Below are 19,763 nucleotides of genomic sequence, written 5' to 3'. Positions count from 1 at the left end.
ACATCACAGTGATGTGTAGTGATGAGTAGCTCAAAAATGTGGTTCTTTAGATGCCTTGTGTCCTCCCAAAATGCATATGTTAAAGCATAATCCTCAAGGTTATGGTATTTACAAGTGGGGTCATGTGGAGGAGATTCAGTCATAAGAGCTGAGACCTCATGAATAGGATTAGTATCCTTCTAAAAGAGAGATCAGAGAGATTCCTCACCCCTTTCTCATGCGAAGACAGCAAAAAGATGACTATATATGAACCAAGAAGTAGCCTCTCACTGATACCAGGAAGGGCCCTGTGGGGGTCCTGGGCACAAGTCTTTCTGTGTCTCCCATTTCTTTGATTACAGGAACAGCCTTCATTCAGCCTGTATGACCTTCCCGAAGTTCCAATGCACAGATTCAAACAGTTGTTAGGGAAGGGAGGGGGGAACAGTCAAGAGCAGCCTTGAAGCAAGGTCCTATTTCCTCATCAAGGGATACACACAACTATATCTTTGAGCTGTTTTGCAGGTACTGAAACCCCCTCCAGTTGGGGAAAGTTAACAATTAGTATTGGTATGCTGCTTACAGGCCTGGAGAATTCCATGGACAGAAGAGTCTGGTGGGCTACAGTCCATGGAGTCACAAAGAGCCAGATACAACTGAGCAACTAACACGGGATAGGACATGCTACCTACAAGCATGTAGATGCCAGACCAGTTGGATCTGAAGATCAGTGATGCTGACTCCTACTTACCTTACACCAACCCATCAGAAGAACGGCAAAGAGCTGATGACACCTTCTTTGAACAACTGCTATAAAACTTCTCACTGTTTTCTAGGGAGGCACAGTCTTAAGGGCATCAGTCTGGGACTTCTTCGCTTCCAGAACTGTGAGAAATAAATTTCTGTTTTTATTTAACCTGGCCTCTGTTTTTTTTTCCCCTGTAGATCAGAGAGAATCTGCCTGCAGCAGGAGATCCAGGTTCGATCCCTGGGTTGGGAAGATCCCTGGGTTGAGAAAGGGACAGCAATGCACTCCAGTATTCTTGCCTGGAGAATCCCATGGACAGAGGAGCCTGGCGGGCTATAGTCTGTGAGGTCACATAAAGTCAGACACAACTGAGCGGCCACACTACTACTACATGGTTTAACAACCTGAGAAGACTAAAACAGATGATTAGAACCTGAGCTCATCTTTACAAAAAAACCCAATAAATTTGAAGATAAATGACAGGATGAAGGAAAAGGACTTTGAGTTTCTTCGGAAGGAAATTATAGAAAGGTAAATACATGGGAAAGCAGTAAAAGTGAAGTCACTCAGTTGTGCCCGACTCTTTGTGACCCCATGGACTGTAGCCTACCAGGTTCCTCCATCCATGGGATTTTCCAGGCAAGAGTACTGGAGTGGGTTGCCATTTCCTTCTCCAGAGTATCTTCCCGACCCAGGAATCAAACCCAGCTCTCCCACATTGTAGGCAGACACTTTACCATCTGAGCCACCAGGGAAGCCCACCAGGGAAAGCAGTAGATAAGGGCTGATTAGTAAACTTCTTTATGTAGAGTACTCTGACACCCTCATGGGCTAATAAGGATTTAGAATTGTCTCTGTGACTAACTTGTGTCCTCCTAATAGAGGGGATGGGGACACCTTTACAAATGCATGCCTTAATTTTAGACAAATAGGGGAAGTTCAGAGAGCTTTTCTTAAATCTGTTTCTTCTCTATTGAGAACTTCAACTCAAAATAATCATTATGTCAAAGCTGCATATTTTGGGGTGGCATATTCTGGGGTTCCATATTCTGTTACTTTCCAACACTGAATGAACACATTATGTAAGAAATAATGAATAAAATGTCATTAATAATAATAAGTAAGCCAATCATATACATATACATATGAATTCAAAAGAAGTTAAGGTGTTGTTTTGGAGAGGGAAATGGCAACCCACTCCAGTGTTCTTGCCTGGAGAATCCCAGGGACAGGGGAGCCTGGTGGGCTGCCGTCTGTGGGGTCGCACAGAGTTGGACACGGCTGAAGTGACTTAGCAGCAAGGTGTTGTTTTAGAAGTCAAGACTTAGCATAATAAAGTAGCAAATTAAACAAGTCTACAGTAAGCTACAGTTTGTTCCTATGGTCAATGCCCAATTGTAATTCATAAGAAATATATGTTTGGTCATTCAGATGGCCAAATATATATTTCTAATATATATTTGATCTTCATCCATGGTTCCTGGCTCACAGTTCCCAAGACTCTTAGAAGTTTTAAATGATAAGAGCAATGAGAGTACCTTTTGTTATAATATTTGTTCTTGTTTACCAAAATCACTTCAAAGACGTAAAGATCAAAGAGTGTCTTGTTAATTGCAACAATCCCTTTTCCATCACGACTATGCTTATGATGATATGGTTACTTTTGGAAAGCACCAAGGATGGGGGCTAGTTGCCAGGGCAATCAATCAGGAAGATGTGTGTGTGCTTAGTAGCTCAATTGTGTCTGACTCTTTGCAACCCCACTGGACTGCAGTACACCAGGCTCCTCTCTTCATGGGATTTTCCAGGAAAGAATACTGAAGTGGGTTGCCATTTCCTACTCCAGGGAACCAATCAGGAACAGAAGCTTGGAATTTTCGACCCCCACCCCTGACCTCCCAAGGAGAGCTAGGGGCTGGAGGTTGAATTAAGCACCAATGGCTAACAATTTGATTACTCATGTCTACATAATCTAGAAAGTAAAATATTTCTTTAGTTCTTTGAGACCTTCTAGCAAATTAATGGAATTCCAGGATGTGGTAATTGGAATCTCTTTTTGCCAAGCAGCCAGAAGATCAAGTAATAACATGCGTTTGCAACTGGCATCAGAAATATGTGTGCGGGCATCGGAGACAGTCTCATAGGATTAAGTCCTCAAACTCTAGCATCAACCTGTAGAATCTGACGCTGGGGGTAGATAGTGCCAGAAATGAGTTGAAGTGAAGGACACCCAGGTGGTATCTGAGAATTACTTGTTAAATGGAAACCACCCCCTCCTCACACCTACTAGAACTGGGTGATGAATTTTAGTCAAAAAAACTACCGCTGCCCAGAGAGTGGGCTTCCCTGGTAGACTGGCTGGTAAAGGATCCACTTGCAATGCAAGAGATCCCTGTTCGATTCCTGGGACAGGAAGATCCCCTGGAGAAGGGATAGGCTACCCACTCCAGTGGGTAGTATACTTGGGCTTCCCTGGTGGTTCAGATGGTAAAGAGTCTGCCTGCAATGCCAGAGACCTGGGTTCAATCCCTGCGTTGGGAAGATCCTCTGGAGGAGGGCATGGCAATTCACTCCAGTATTCTTGCCTGGAGAATCCCCATGGACAGAGCTACCTAGCTGGCTACAGCCCAGGGGATGGCAAAGAGTCAGACATGACTGAGCGACTAAGCATAACACAGCATGGTCCAGAGAGTAGCAACTCAGTTTGAGAAAACAACTTTTCTCCACTGTATTTCTCAGGACACTTTACTTTACAATTTTATTTGTTTCAAATTTTTTCAAAGTGGTAGAAATAAATCAATTTGGGGAGAGGAATAGAGAAAAACAAAGAAGCAAAAATACCAGAAAAGTAATAGTTTTCAAAGTTTGAGAAAAAGAATGTTCATACTTGGTAGACATGAGTGTAGGAAGCCAAGATTTAATCCTGTTTAAATAAATCATTCTGTATTTAACAAAAAATATATTCAAAAGCAACCATGTGGAAACTAACATTTTTCATGTGAAAAAAAAGAGGTAAAAGTTGGTTAGGATTACCCTGAGCCAAATTATTTATGGGAATAAAACCAATATTTGAAGACACAGGATACAAGAAATAAGTAGTCTATGTCCCAAAGCAAACCATCAATCATTATTCCCTGGGGGTCAGGGTGGGGGTTGGTTTTGGGTGGTGTGGTGATGTAGGGAGTTATCAGAAACTAAGAAGGAAAACCCCAGTTTGGGCCTAGAACACCTTTTAGATCACTAAAATTGGAAAAGGCCTACCAATGGTACAGGAGTCACTTTAGCCTGTAACACAAAATAACTTGCTGTAAAGTTTTACAAAACAAAACAACTCAACCAAAATAATGGCTTTCTAACTAATTAAAAACAGAGCCGGTTATCCTCTTTAATTGTGTTTAAAAAATTCTAATTGGAAACTGCAAATCTGGTAACATCTGTTAGACAGTTTGCTAAGTGTATCAAGATAAAAGTTACTTCAACCTTTTTCCTTACACATTTTAATGTCTTCAAACACAATCATGCATATATTCCCTGAGTTTCTTCATATCAAATGATCTCCCAATTAAAAATTGTTTTTAATCTCTTATTATTCACTTTTATAACTGTTCCTCTATGTTGAGAAAAATGAAAAAAAAAAATTGACTTATTTTGCATTTTCAGAATAAGAACCAATTTTAAAATTTTTATTTAAAGAAATTATGTAGTCTATTTAAATTGTATCTTCATCATATGTAGAAAATATTTAAGGAAAAATTATTTAAATAGTTTATTCACTAAATATTGAAAGTTTAATAATATTAGATAATAAGAAGTCAATTTTAGTTGTTTTTGTGTTTGAAATATATTTCATATTGAATTATCAGCATAAGTTAGGATCTACTTGTTTGCTAATAACTTTTTCCTGATATGTGATCTTTCTTGGATGCTTTCTTTATACAATATTTAAATATCATTCCTAATATGATATTTAACAATCTCAAATTTCTTAAAAATGCAAGAAAGATGCATTTTTAAGAAATTTGAGAATATTAAATATCATATTTAATGCCCATACTTTATCCCTATATTAAAAAAATGTAGAGTGACAGTTTTTTGCAAATAATACTGCCTATCTTTTTAATTTGAAAATGCTTTTTTCTAGCTATCAAACACAAGTTGATCAGTTTGAAAGTTAAGCACATTTCTCTCTTGTTATCATGTTAAAATTCTAAGTCTGTCATACAAGAGTAAAGGGTTTCTGTTACAAGAATTTTACTAGTGAAAAATGGAAGATATATTTTACTACTACTTATTTAACTTTCATGAAATAAACTATTACTCTCTATTTCCTGTAATAAACTATTTACTCTCCAAACTGGTGTGGAGATACAAAGAATCCAAAATGCTATTTTTTTGTGTGCTTCGTAGATTGTACAGTGCCCTCATTGGCCTGCAATTAAATTTTTACTTTTCTTGAATTGGTGGCATTTATTCACAAACTTTTGTGTACCAATGGTACAAGTTGCTGCAATTAAAAATCATCAAAGAAAAATGGAAGCAAAAAAGAATGTGCTCTCTTAAAGGCTGAATTCTTTGGAAACGTGTCCTTTGAAAAGGTTTTATAAATTCAGTTTTTTTTTTTAAGGTTTTGAAAATTAGCTGTGGAATTGACAATGACAAAAGATTGGAAAATTTTATGTGAAAATCTAGGAGTTTGCACTCATTTATATTCATAAATCCTTATGTTTTCATTTTATTCATAATAAGTTGAAATAAGCAATTATTAATGATGTATAAAGCTGTGTTTTATGTGAGAAAAACAATGCTGATCTACCAAGTGAATCCACAGTTTGAGAAATGACCTCAAAATATGTCAACAATAGGAATCAAAAATGTTATTTCTTTAATGATTATATGATTACTGCTTTCAAAGTACTTTATATTTAGATAACTTGTAGGATTAGTCATATCATAGGAGAAGGTTTTTAATGGATAAGATGATGAGCTCATTGTGTAAAATGAAAAAGTATAACATATGAATAGGTATTTTGATAAGAAAACTTATGTCAAGTGTCAAATTCCATTGATTCACTTGTGAGTCTGTAGTATTAATATGTGCCCACCATGTGGTTAAATACCATGTTAATGGTGTGGAGATAAAATGAGACATAAAAAAATTAAGAATTCTTAATAACAAGAAATTAAAAGTGTTAATTTAGTTTCTTATTGCTCAATATAATAGTGAGGAAATTGTTGTTAAAGAAGATGAATATCCTCTGAAAAAACAGTGGAAAAATGCTAAATCTGGTCATCCATTTCATGTCTTGACAAAGAACATAGATGTCATCACCCAAGAAACAAACTGAACAAGTTGAAAATCAGTGACTTTTCTTGGAGTCATTAAAAAACTGAATTCCCAGGGCAGCCACCCTGTGAAATCTGGAAAGTAAAAATGTTAGTCCCTTAGTTGTGTCTGACTCTTTGTGACCCCATGGACTAAAGTCAGGCTCCTCTGTCCATGGAATTCTCCAGGCAAGAGTATTGGAGTGGGTTGCCATTCCCTTCTCTAGAGAATCTTCCCAACCTAGGGATCAAACCTGGGTCTTCCACATTGCAGGCAGATTCTTTATCACCACCAGGGACTGAAATCTGGAGAGACATGTAAATCCAGAAAGTCACAATTGAGATCTGTGTAAGTAGAGCAAAAGTCACTGATGCGGTCAAATGGAAGGATCACTTAACTGATGGTTTTGAAGAATACCTAAAGGTTGTTTGTGGACTAGCTTGAGAGTAAGAAATTCCTGAACTCTGTGGTCTTAAATTGCCTCACGGATCTCGATGCATTTTACCTCCAGGAACTCTTAAGAGTTCCTCCTCACAGTGAGGAGTCAAGGAATCTCTCCTGGAGGCAGGAAGAGGGAAAAAGTAACAATTGTGATGTCTGCCTAGAATATTCTTTCTAACAAACTCCTACTCTCAAAGGACAAAGACTTTACCAGTACAGTATCCCACCTGTAAGAAACATATCCCTCTGACCTTAGTCTCCTCTATTCTTCTCATCTTGCCTGTAGTTTGGGGGAGAAGCTAATCCCCACAATAATGGAGCTATGTCAAAAGGACACAGGACCCAATGGCCAAACCTAGAACAATTTTTGGAGAGGGAAATGGCACCCCACTCCAATACTTTTGCCTAGAAAATCCCATGAACAGAGGAGCCTGGTAGGCTGCAGTCCATGGGGTCGCTAGAGTCAGATATGACTGAGCGACTTCACTTTCACTTTTCACTTTCATGCATTGGAGAAGGAAATGGCAACCCACTCCAGTGTTCTTGCCTGGAGAATCCCAGGGACGGGGAGGCCTGGTGGGCTGCCATCTCTGAGGTCACACAGAGTTGGACACAACTGAAGCGACTTAGCAGCAGCAGCAGCAGAACAGTTTTAGCAACAACAACAAAAGAAATAGTGAACCATAATACAAATTATGGGTTTCCCAGGTGACTCTGTGGTAAAAAAGTCCACCTGCCAATCCAGTAGATGCCAGATGCGTGTTTGATCCTTGGGTCAGGAAGATCATCTGGAGAAAGACGGCAAACCACTCCATAAAAAATTCCATGGACTGAGAAGTCTGGAGGGCTGCAGTCCATGATGTTACAAAGATTTAGACACAACTTAGTGACTAAACAACAGAAACAGCAATATAAATTATAATATAATCATAAACATACCATCAAATTTATACTGATAAGAATAGATAAATAAATGGTGGAGAAGAGAAAAATCTCAAGAGCAGAAGATTTCCAGATAATTTATGGAGATGCTCTGCTCTCAGGGAGATGAAGCATGACTCCCCTCTCCTTAAGTGTAAACTGTGTATAACAACTCATTTTCACAAAGTAGGGTGTGAAAAGGGAAGGGGGTGGAGAACAACTTTATAGGAGAGGAATCTGACAAACTCTCTTTCAGGTCATCTAGTCATCTCTACAATGATGACCTATATCTATAGTATGTCCCCATGATATAATGTGATTCTGACCCTTTCACCCAGATCTCATTGTGAGGAAAAAGATCAGAGAAACCCCAATTGAGGGTCATTCTCTTTTATACCTGATTATTACTTCTCAGACTATGAAAGTCATCAAAAACAAGGACAACTTGAGAGATTGTACTCACCTAAAGGAACCTAAGGAGACTTGACTGCTAAACCCAGTGGGGTCTGTAATAGAAGGAGAACAATAGAGACAAACTAAGAAACCCAAATTGAGTTAATAATAGTAATATTTAATATTAATATATCAACAGTGTATCTTTAAATGTGACAAATACATGACACTAATGTAAGATGTTAAAATGGTGAAAACTATGGGACATATGAGAACTTTGTATTGTCTTCTAAATTTTTCAGTAACTATAAAATGGTTCTAAAAATAAAGTTTATTAAAAATATAGTCAGTCTGAAAATATTTTAAATTTGTGAATATTAGATTAGACAGAACATATTAAGCATAGTAATAAGAGGAAATTAATTAGCAATATGTACTGGAGTTGTTAAGAGCACCAATGAAGGCAATCACCTGCCTACTTTTGAAGTATTGTTTCTCATGACTGGCTATGTTTCTTAACCAGTTTGTACCTATTTGCTTGGTTATTAAGTGGAGTTGATAATAGTACCCATCTAATACATTTCTTGAGATTAAATGATTAATGTATAAGAAATACTTGGAACCATCAAGGCATACAGCAAATTTCAAAAGTACTACCTATTATTGTCACTAAGTTTCAAGTCATTTTTAAACCTTTTGCTTTAAAGTAATTTTGATGTATAGAAGACTTGCAAATATATTTCTCTCTTATACCCTTCACCAAGCTTCCCTTAATGATAATCTCTTATACAACCATGGTGCAATTATATCAACTTGGAAATTGACATTGATACACTGTCATTAAATGACAGAAGTCATTTGAATTTCACTGGTTTCTCAGTGCTGCCCTTTTCTGGGTCCAGGATTCATTCTGGGAGCACACATTATACTTAGTTGTCATGTCATTTTAGTCTCCTCTAATATGTAACAGTACATCAATTTTTCTTTATGTTGTGATCTTGACACTTTTGAAGAATACTGACCAGATATTTTGTGGAATGCCCCTTAGGTAGGATTTGTCTGATATTTTCTTATGATTAGATGGGAGTTTGTGCATTTGGGGCAAGAATAAAACAGCAGTACTGTGGCACTTTTCTCTATGCCTCACATCCAGAGTTGTTAGGGTATATTTATCTTATTGGTGAGACTAACTTTGATCACTGGATAAGTGTGCTGTCTTCCAAGTTTCCCCAATTATAACATTATTTAATATTCCCTTTCGATGAGTACGTCTCTTATGGGGAGATAACTTTAGACTCTGATATATCTATTGTTGATTCTAATTGCAGTGCTCGTTTATACTAGTATTTACTTAAGATGATTTCTATTTCCATTACCCTTCTACATTTATTAATTCAAATCTTTCTTTGAAAAGAACTGTCCCTTCTCCCAATTTATTATGTATTCAATTATTCATTATCTGTATGCATAAGTGGGTATATAGTTTTGTCAAGCAAATCTCTCTTGTTTGCAGTCATGATGTTGATAGTGGTTACTGTCAGACAATCAAAGATAATTAGGAGGAAAATATACATATTCCCATGTATATATAGGACACAGAGAAATCTGACATGAAATTTGTATTGAATTGGTTAAATTTTAGAACCATTGGACACTTGTAAGTTAGCTGATACCATGTTTATCATGACAGTTACTGGTTATTCACTGATTGAGTCATTATACATTTAAAAATTTCTAACTTTTATTTCTCTATGAAAAAGGAAAAAGTAAATAAAATTAAAATATTATAAGTGACATACTTCTTTCAAATTGTTTGATTTTATTTTTGCTGTTTCCATAAAATAATACATATAATCCATACATATACTTATACATATATGGAATCATAAATCACATGAACAAAATCTGGAGGGTACAGTACTATTAACTTTTTTGTAACTAAGAAGTAACTCAACACATAAAAACAGAATAAATAAAAGTAAACATTTTCAGAAAAATGAAGTCATTAATGAGAACACTGTAAAGAAACAGAATCACTGACTATGTAAACCCTCAGCATCTTTATATGAGCAGAAAACAATTAGGATTGTGAATGGAAAATTTGTCTGATTTCAGAATCAAAGAGGATCTTAAACATCAAATAATTTTTAAAAGTTGGAAAGATTTGCATTATATTTTTCAATTTTTTAAATTTGCAAATCAAGATTTCATAACAAGTGAATAAAAGAAAAATGTTAATAAGGAATTGCTAAGACTTTTTCACAGCTATGACAAATAATGCCCTTGGAAATTTTGGAAAACAACAGATTGATTATTCTATGGGAAAGTTCATAAAATCCACAAAGAAGAACTGCAATGGCAAACAACATATGACAGAAATGTACAAATTACTATTTATTGAAACACAATATAGTATACATGACATGACATTCATTATTCCAACATACATCATGCCATGCCTGTGTGCTTAGTCATGTCAGACTCATTACAGCCCTTTGGACTGTAATCTGAAAGGCTCCTCTGTTCATGGGGTTCTCCAGGCAAGAGTACTGGAGTGGGTTGCCATTTTCTTCTCCAGGGATCTTCCTGACCCAGGGATCGAACCCGTGTCTCCTGTGTCTCCTGCACTGCAGGCAGATTCTTCACCTGCTGAGCCATCAGGGAAGCCCAACATACATCTTAGCACAAACTAAATGACACTTTTATATTACCAAAGGAAGAAAATGCTTTAAAAAATAACATGTAGTGTTCATGAGAGTATAATAAATGTCCAGGTTGTAGTCCAGTATTAGCAAAGTAAATCACTTTAACCTGTCTGGAGTTAATGTTGCAGTATTTATCAAAGTTTCTTATAAAATACAGACCCTTTGATGGACAAACTCTAGATATTTAAACTAAGAGTGTAATTTAAAATTCAGGTAGCATTTAAATAAAAGAATGTTCATATCTGTGGTTTTGTAATAATTAGAGATGATATAAAATAATATAGGTAGAAAAATGCCTAGTAGTAGAATAATGTTTATTCAGATCAATGTTTAGATATTCATACAAACTAATATTAAGCAAAAAAATGTTCTTGATGAAACACTGTGAAACAGGTTTTCATGAAGTGAGTTATGATATAATGCTATGACCTAGCAGATTTTAATATTATGTTCATAATCTAAATTTCAGAATATATAAGTACATATATATAAAACAAGTGTATGTATAAACATATTTTATATTGATATTCATGTCTTTACACATGTCTATATTTTGAAGACAGATGTATTGGATGATTTTATTAACAATGAATATTTTTAAGTACTCATGGCATGTTTGGTCAATTTTGGGTGGACAGTTATGTGTTTTTTAAATTTACTATGATGCATTTTCAAATTTTCCCACCATAAATATCATTTCTATAATCTCAAAATATAAACAGCATGTTTTTTTTCAAATTTATTTATTTTTTTACTGAAGGATAATTGCTTTATAGAATTTTGTTGTTTTCTGTCAAACCTCAACATCAATCAGCCACAGGTATACATGTACCTCCTCCCTTTTGAACTTCCATTCCATCTACCACCCCACCCCACCCTTCTAGGTTGATATAGAGCCCCTAAAAACAGCATATTTTAATAATTTGATTTACTCTTATTTCTTTGAACTGTATTCACCAGTGTAAGGAGAAAAAGACAGCTAGAAAGACAAAGTTCAAATCTTTATCTTCTTTTTTCTTATAATCTTCAAATATTTTGACATTATTCCCAGGTGTTTGTCAAGCAGTTCTGAACAGAAAAGTACAACATTAGGTCAAAGCATTGAAATAACAAGAGTCAGGCTACCTCAATGAACTGCTTGGGTCCTCTGATTTTTCTTCTCCTGCCGAAGAAAGGAAAAATGTGTTTAGATCAATCTTATGTAAAAAATAATCCACTGAGATTCCAACTTAAAAATGTACATAAATAAGTCTTGACTTCAAATACAATCCTTTGAAACACTATATAGAACTGAGGAACAGTATTTGTCTAGAATATTTATTTCTACTTAAGGGTAAAACTCTAATGAAAAGTGTATTGTTCTACAAGTTTGGACAGAACTTTAGCATCCTGTCCCAAATCAGAGTGGGGCTTCCCAAGTGGCTCAGTGGTAAAGAATCTACCTGTCAATGCAAAAGACGTGGGTTCGATCTCTGGGTTGGGAAAATCTCCTAGAGGAAGAAATGGCAACCCAACCCAGTGTTCTTGCCTGGGAAATGCCATGGACAGAGGAGCCAGGCAAGAAATAGTCCATGAGGTCGCAGAGTTGGACATGACTTAGTGACTGAGCACACATCACATGCTTTAACAGTAACAATAAACCTGAATCAGAGTATATAAGAGAGGAAAATGTCATTTCACAAAAATTACACTCTAATTATACAATATATTCATTTTACCATACATTTACTAAAAAAATACCATTCCTCAAAAATTAATATAAATCATTGCATTCCTCTAATAGGAAACACAAGCTCGTGTTTGTAATGCAGAGTTCTTGGTTGAAGAAGATAACATCTAGATGATTTCAGAAAGAAAGAAAGTGAAGTCACTCAGTCGTGTCCGACTCTTTGCGACCCCATGAACTGCAGCCTACCAGGGTCCTCTGTCTACGGGATTTTCCAGGCAAGAATACTGGAGTGGGTTGCTATTTCTTTCTCCAGGGGATCTTCCCAACTCAGGGATCGAACTCCAGGTCTCCTGCATTGCGGTCAGACGCTTTACCATCTGAGCTACCAGGGAAGCCCAGATGATTTCAGAAAGTGAAAGTGAAGTCGCTCAGTCGTGTCCGACTCTTTGCGATCCGGTGGACTGTAGCTTACCAGCCTCCTTCGTCCATGGGATTCTCCACCCAAGAATACTGGAGTGGGTTGCCATTTCCTTCTCCAGGGGATCTTCCCGACCCAGGGATCGAACCCAAGTCTCCCATATTGCGGGCAGATGCTTTAACCTGTGAGCCACCAAGGAAGTCCAAATGATATCAGAAGAGATTAGTAAATGGCATACATAGCCCTTAGAATTATAAGAAGCCTTAAAAAAATGTCTGTTGGCTATACACTCAAAACAACTCTCAAACAACATCTGAAAACCAAATTGTTTTTGTCCAGTGCAAACTGATGCAGAATCAGAAAATGTAATAAATCAAGACCCCAAATTTGCCATGCTGATTCTAGAACCATGCTATCTCTACTACCTATGTTGTAGAAAAGTGGATTATTTTGTGTATAGAACATAATCATGATGCCTTGTCAGGCTTAAATATTGATATATAATGGCAATGCATAATACCACAAAAGGGGCATTGGAATAAAACAATTTTATTTGGCTGTCTATATATACATTTATTTCTTTATGTAATATTTACTTCTACCTCTAATTATGAGCACCGTTTTATTTCTCTTCAAAGAAATCTTCAAATGAATATGTTCTAAATAAAAACAATTATCTAAATACACATATATTTTGGGGGGGATTGCATATGTCCCAACTCATTAAATCATACATATTAAAAATGTGAGATCTTTGAATATCAACTATACTTTAATTTTGTTGTTGTTTAGTCTCTTAAGTCGTGTCCAACTCTTTGCAACACTATGGACTGTAGTTCGCCAGGCTCTTCTGTCCATGGAATTTCCTAGGCAAGGATATTGGAGTGTGTTGCCATTTCCTTCTTCAGGGTATCTTCCTGACCAAGGGATCAAACCCATATCTCCTGCATTGTCAGGCAGATTCTTTATCACTGAGACACCAAGGAAGCCCTATACCTCTGCTGCTTCTGCTTAGTCACTCAGTTGTGTCCAACTCTTTGTGACCCCATGGACTGTAGCCAGCCAGGCTCCTCTGCCTATGGGGATTCTCCAGGCAAGAGTACTGAAGAATCCCCATGGACAGAAAACCTCAATAAAGCTATTAAAAATATATTAAAATAAATTAAATATAAAATTTAAAGCTCAATAACCTTGAATTTAACTTTATTTTTATTCAAGTTAAATTTATTAATTTCATATGAATTCGTAGATAAAATTAAAAGTTTTATTTTTCATTGTTTAAAATAAAAATTGTCCTCCAGAAGCTTTTTGTAAACTATATAATTTTAAACCTAGAAAAATTATTTAGCGTATATAATTCATATACCATAAATAGAGAATAAAATATGCATGTCTAAAATAATAATCCTTTTGATAAAATTTTGGTCCTTATTGCAGAATTTAAGGAAGATATTCGCTATTATAAGATAATAAATAAGGCAAAATTTTATGGCCTGTATATTGTGGGAAAATAAATATTCATTGACTTTCTCGGTGCTTATCTCACCTCCCTAAGTAGTGAAAAATGTATACCTTATAAACATTATAAAGGCAAAGAATATTTACCTTCACTTCTAGAAATATTTTACTTTTCACATACCATGAGGATTATTTCTGTAGCCTAATGGTCCCACAATTACTTTGATCCAGCAAACTTTTTCTTATCTGTACAAGAGCCAAGATTTACAATCCCCAGGAGACAACTCTCTCAGAATGGCAGGAGAGAAAGCCATCTCTTTCTTCTTTAAAAATGAAGAAAATGTGCGTTTTCCTAACCTTCACCTTTGGAGTGAGCCCACCATGTGCACAAGGTATTTTTCCGTCTGGCTCTCAACATGTAACTCCTCTGGATTGCTGGGCATGCGAGAACAGACAATGTGATGTTATTTTAGCTAATGACTGTGCTGCAAGTATCGCAGTTCTTTACTCTGACCCAGGTTTGTGTTTGTGATATATACTGGGTAGGTAGGGTGACAGTTAAGACCATTCACAATTTCTGGCAACATATATCTTGATATTGTTTTCAATATTTAGCTTAAATGGAGTTATTGTTAATAGTGAGGCCATAAATACAAAATATCCTATCTTCAATCTTTTCTCTGGATATTCTGAAAAGTTATATTTTCCCAAACTGTAGTGGTTTATGCCATATTTAAAAACCACTGTATGATATATGAAAGCCCAAAAGATAAAGATTTATAATGGACATGTTAGGGATTTCTTAACTACAGTAGCATAAAAAGAAGCAGCATAATTTATAACGGCTCAAGTTCCACTTACAAGTTGTACTCTAGATCTTAACGTCCCATAATCACATAGCTCTTATTATTAACAGGAAGCAAAACAAATTAGTAGTATTATACTAACATTTTTCAAATGTTCTGGATTACTTTTCAGAGGGCTGTAATATCAAAACATCTGTGATTTATTTTGTAGGTAGAGCAGGAGTGGAAATCCATCAAAGGAAAAGAGGATTTTTTTTATCTGCAAATATTAATGTGAAATACTTGATTTGAAAACAGCTGTAATCATGCCATAAATCCATTCCTCTGTAATATAAAAAGGTTACATGCAGTTCCTCAGCTATGAGTACTAATGAAATAAGGTACAATACTATAATTCTGATTATTTTAAGAAACTGAATGTTGAGGGGATTAGTACAGATCATATAGCTAATGGAGATCTCGATGAATCAATATGTCAAAGTTTTAAATCACATTTAACACATAAAGCATACTTATATAACATACAAAGTTCTGTTTTTATTTACATTTTAAAACTGTATTTCTAGCTTGTACAGTTCATATTCTGTAGCACCATTATAAATGCAATACATAATCACTTCTAAAGGAATCAGGAATCCAGACATTCTTACGGGCATACTGTGTAAATCTAGTTATAAAATATCAGCTTGCATATTTTAACATAATACTCCATAAATCATGAATCATTATAACTCTTTAAGTACTTTTCTATGTTCTTATCATCATGGAATTAAATTCTAAAATTACGAAAACATTTAATGTTTTCTTTTTAAGCATGCTTTATGAAATAAAATTTGAGAACTAAAGCTCTTCTTGTGACAAAATGGAAAGACAGGTTAGCAAAGAATATACCAAAGTGGAGTGGTACTTTCATTTCCATTTAGAGTTAATTAATTATTCCTGGCATCAATATTTAAAGGTATGCACTTATTGTGGTTTATAGTCTACACATTCAAAAATAATAAGTTGTATATTTCCACTGAATGTACATTATATATATACATTACAAAAAGTGAATTGTTAAAGGCAGAATTCTGAGATTAATTAAGATATTTCTTTTTTTTTCTTGCCACACCACAGGGATTGAATCTGCAGCCCAAGCTTTGGAAGCACAGAGTTTTAATCACTGGACCTCCAGGGAAGTACCAAGATCTTTACAAATATCTGCTTTTATTTCTTGCTGTGTCTTTCTTCCCGCTTATTATCTCTTTTACCTTCTCTAAAAATGTTTTGTCCGTATCTTTTCTCTGACAATTCTTTTGTCACCTGAACTCCATGGTGGTAAATCCAATGGTCTCCTCAGTAACTCACCTCAGTAGATCAGTCAGGAATACCTGATTTGATTCATTTCTTCTTCCCTGAAACCCTTTCTTCTCTTGATTTCTCTGACCCTCCCCCCCACCTCTACTGATTTTCATTCCTCATCAATGGTCAACATTCTTATTCTCTCTTCATATGGCTCTTCCCCCTCTTCCAACTTTTAAATATGGGAATGCCTCAAGATTTGGTGCTGATTTATTTCTTGTTTATATCTTCTTAATCTACACAACCTCTTTAGAAATTTCTTAACCTACACATCCTCTTTAGAACTTTTAGAACTTGTATACTAATATTTATACATCCAAATCCCAAATTTACATCTCTTCACCTCTATGTAATTGGTATTGTTTTCCCTTTTGTTGTTAAAATAAAACTAGCAGCTGCTTAATTCTTACCTGTTTCCTCTTTTACATCTTCTCCATCATCAAATCCTGCCAGCTCTTCACCTATAGCATACCCACATTTCATGTTTCTCTACATGTTATACCATTTGTTGTTTTAGTTGCTAAGTTGTGTTTGACTCCTTTGCAGCCCCATGGATTGTAGCCTGTCTGCTTCCTCTGTCCATGGAATTTCCCAAGCAAGAATATTGAAGTGGGCTGCCATTTCCTTTTCCAAGAGGTCTTCCTGACACAGGGATCACAACTGCATTTCCTGCATTATAGGTGAATTCTTTACCACTGAGCCATCAGGGAAGCCAGTTATGCCCTGATCCAAATGTTTCTCCTCTCTTAACTAAACACAATGACTCCACCCTCACAATGGTTTCTTTGCTTTTGCCCTCCCTGAAACTTTCTGTATGAAGCAACTGAAGTATCTTAAAAATATAAATTGGTTTTATCAATTATGCTTTATAATAGTCTAAGATCCTATTTAAAATGAATGTTGTTCAGTTGCTAAATTGTGTCTGACTCTTTGTGACCCCATGGACTGCAGCATGCCAGGCTTTGCTGTCCTTCACTATCTCCCAGAGTTTACTCAAACTCATGTCCATTGAGTCGGTGATGCATCCAACCATCTCATTCTCTGTCATGAATGCGGACCCCTTACCATGGTATCCAGGACCAGCAATTCTCTTGACAAATACTATTACTTTCTCCTCTAGACACAATTGTCCAATCACTCTATTTTTACGTTTGCAAAACACATAAAATCCATGCCTACATTGATGTTTTCAAGCTGTTTCTTCTATTCAGTCTGTGTTTGCTCTGCCTGGCCCACAAATGGACTAAGTTAATAAGCTTCAGCTCTGTATTCTCTTTCCAGAGTCACCTGCTTTGAGCCCTCAATATTAAAACTATTATTCCCATCCAAGTCTCAGTCAATATCATATCTCTCCATTTTATTTCTATTATCTGAAAGCATCTTGAAATTTTCTTAAATGCATGTTGTTTACTTCTTTTTCTTTCTTTCACTCCTTGTAATATATATGCTAAGAAAGAAGGGTCATGCATGCCTGTCAAGGGTTAGACCAGTATAAGGGACACAGCAAGAGTTAAATAAATTGTTAAAATAATAAACGTAGTACTTTAACTTTTAAAACAGTCTGAGATACATAATTTAAAGCACCATACCATACTGTATATAGGGCTTCTCTGGTGGCTCAATGGTAAAGAACTCACCTGCCAATGCAAGAGACTTGGGTTCAATCCCTGGGTTGGGAAGATCCCCTGGAGAAGAAAATGACAGCCCATTTCAGTATTCTTCCCTGGGAAATCCCATGGTCAGAGGAGGCTGGTGGGCTACAGTCCACAGGGTTGCGAAAAGCTGACAGGACTTAGCGACTGAGCATGAGCACATCATACTATATGGATACTATAATTTTCCATTTTAAAGGAAATGTTTGTATAGTAATCAACAAGATAAAAGAGCTAGCACAAAGTCAATGAATGACAAATGCAATTCAGAAAAAAACAAAATGAACTTTTTTTTTAAAATATAAATATAAATGCACATATGCACACTCTTTGTTTGGCAATATCTGTAATTGCTGAGCAAATGTAATATGAAAAATTCAATTTCTTAAAGCATGAAACAAAAGTAATTGGAATACATTGATGTCTGTTTCCCATTTGCCCCTTAGTTGATTTTTTTCTGTGTTTTTCTTCTCAGCTACATTCTCTTTCATTGCATATGTTCTTTCTATTTTTATTTGTTTATTGACCAATCCTTCAACTTGACAGTAAACTCTATTAAGAATATTAGCATATACTCTGGTCTACCACTGTTGATTCACCGCCAAGCACAGAATCTACATGAAAAAACTGTTTAATAAATAATTGTTGAATAAATGAATAAATGAAAAAAAGTAATTTTAAGCCTGAAATTATCAGTTTCATCAAAATCCTAATTTTACAAGACCCAGCACAGATTCTATAAATTTTTGACCATGTACAAATGATTTTTCCTTTCACTGAACATTTATGATTTTTGAATACTCCTTATTTGAAGCAATTATAATGTCAATATTTTTATAAATATCTTGCTAGACAATATTAGTATGCTATTTTTTAATAACAAGGATTCTTTTTTAATTGTCTATATACATATAACCATATAAAACTCCGGAATCAAGATTGCTGGGAGAAATATCAATAACCTTAGATATGCAGATGACACCACCCTTATGGCAGGAAGTGAAGAGGAACTCAAAAGCCTCTGGTGAAAGTGAAAGTGGAGAGTGAAAAAGTTGGCTTAAAGCTCAACATTCAGAAAACGAAGATCATGGCATCTGGTACCATCACTTCATGGGAAATAGACAGGGAAACAGTGGAAACAGTGTCAGACTTTATTTTTCTGGGCTCCAAAATCACTACAGATGGTGACTGCAGCCAGGAAATTAAAAGACGCTTACTCCTTGGAAGGAAAGTTATGACCAACCTAGATAGCATTTTCAAAAGCAGGGACATTACTTTGCCAACAAACGTTCATCTAGTCAAGGCTATGGTTTTTCCTGTGGTCATGCATGGATGTGAGAGTTGGACTGTGAAGAAGGCTGAGCGCCGAAGAATTGATGCTTTTGAACTGTGGTGTTGGAGAAGACTCTTGAGAGTCCCTTGGACTGCAAGGAGATCCAACCAATCCATTGTGAAGGAGATCAGCCCTGGGATTTCTTTGGAAGGAATGATGCTAAAGCTGAAACTCCAGTACTTTGGCCACCTCATGCGAAGAGTTGACTCATTGGAAAAGACTCTGATGCTGGGAGGGATTGGGGGCAAGAGGAGAAGGGGATGACAGAGATGAGATGGCTGGATGGCATCACTGACTCGATGGACGTGAGTCTCAGTGAACTCCGGGAGTTGGTGATGGACAGGGAGGCCTGGTGTGCTGCAATTCATGGGATCGCAAAGAGTCGGACACGACTGAGTGACTGATCTGATCTGATCTGATACATATAAAATTCTATAAATTTAAAATATATATCTTCCTCCAATTAAAAAAATAAAAATAAAATGTACATGCTATTTTGATAGGATTAGATATTGTAATATGAATGCCTTTATAGTGATACTTAATGCATTACATAATTGTAGCACAACATTG

General features: G+C 35.9%; 1 protein-coding gene across 1 annotated transcript in view; it reads right to left on the bottom strand.

Annotated features, from left to right (window-relative positions):
- LOC104998230 (endogenous retrovirus group K member 9 Pol protein-like) overlaps positions 1 to 16,688 on the bottom strand; it is a 196,853-nt gene extending 180,165 nt beyond the window's left edge. Inside the window, exon 1 of the mRNA XM_010853305.1 lies at positions 16,616 to 16,688. Within this exon, the coding sequence (XP_010851607.1) occupies positions 16,616 to 16,688 (73 nt within the window). The remainder of the gene's footprint in view (positions 1 to 16,615) is intronic.
- Between the last annotated feature and the right edge of the window lie 3,075 nt (positions 16,689 to 19,763).

The sequence above is a fragment of the Bison bison genome, unplaced genomic scaffold, assembly GCF_000754665.1.
Source record: "Bison bison bison isolate TAMUID 2011002044 unplaced genomic scaffold, Bison_UMD1.0 scf7180017864325, whole genome shotgun sequence".
Classification (NCBI taxonomy): domain Eukaryota; kingdom Metazoa; phylum Chordata; class Mammalia; order Artiodactyla; family Bovidae; genus Bison; species Bison bison.
The sequence above is the reverse complement of the archived record's forward strand: the minus strand, read 5'-3'. Positions and strand labels throughout refer to the sequence as shown.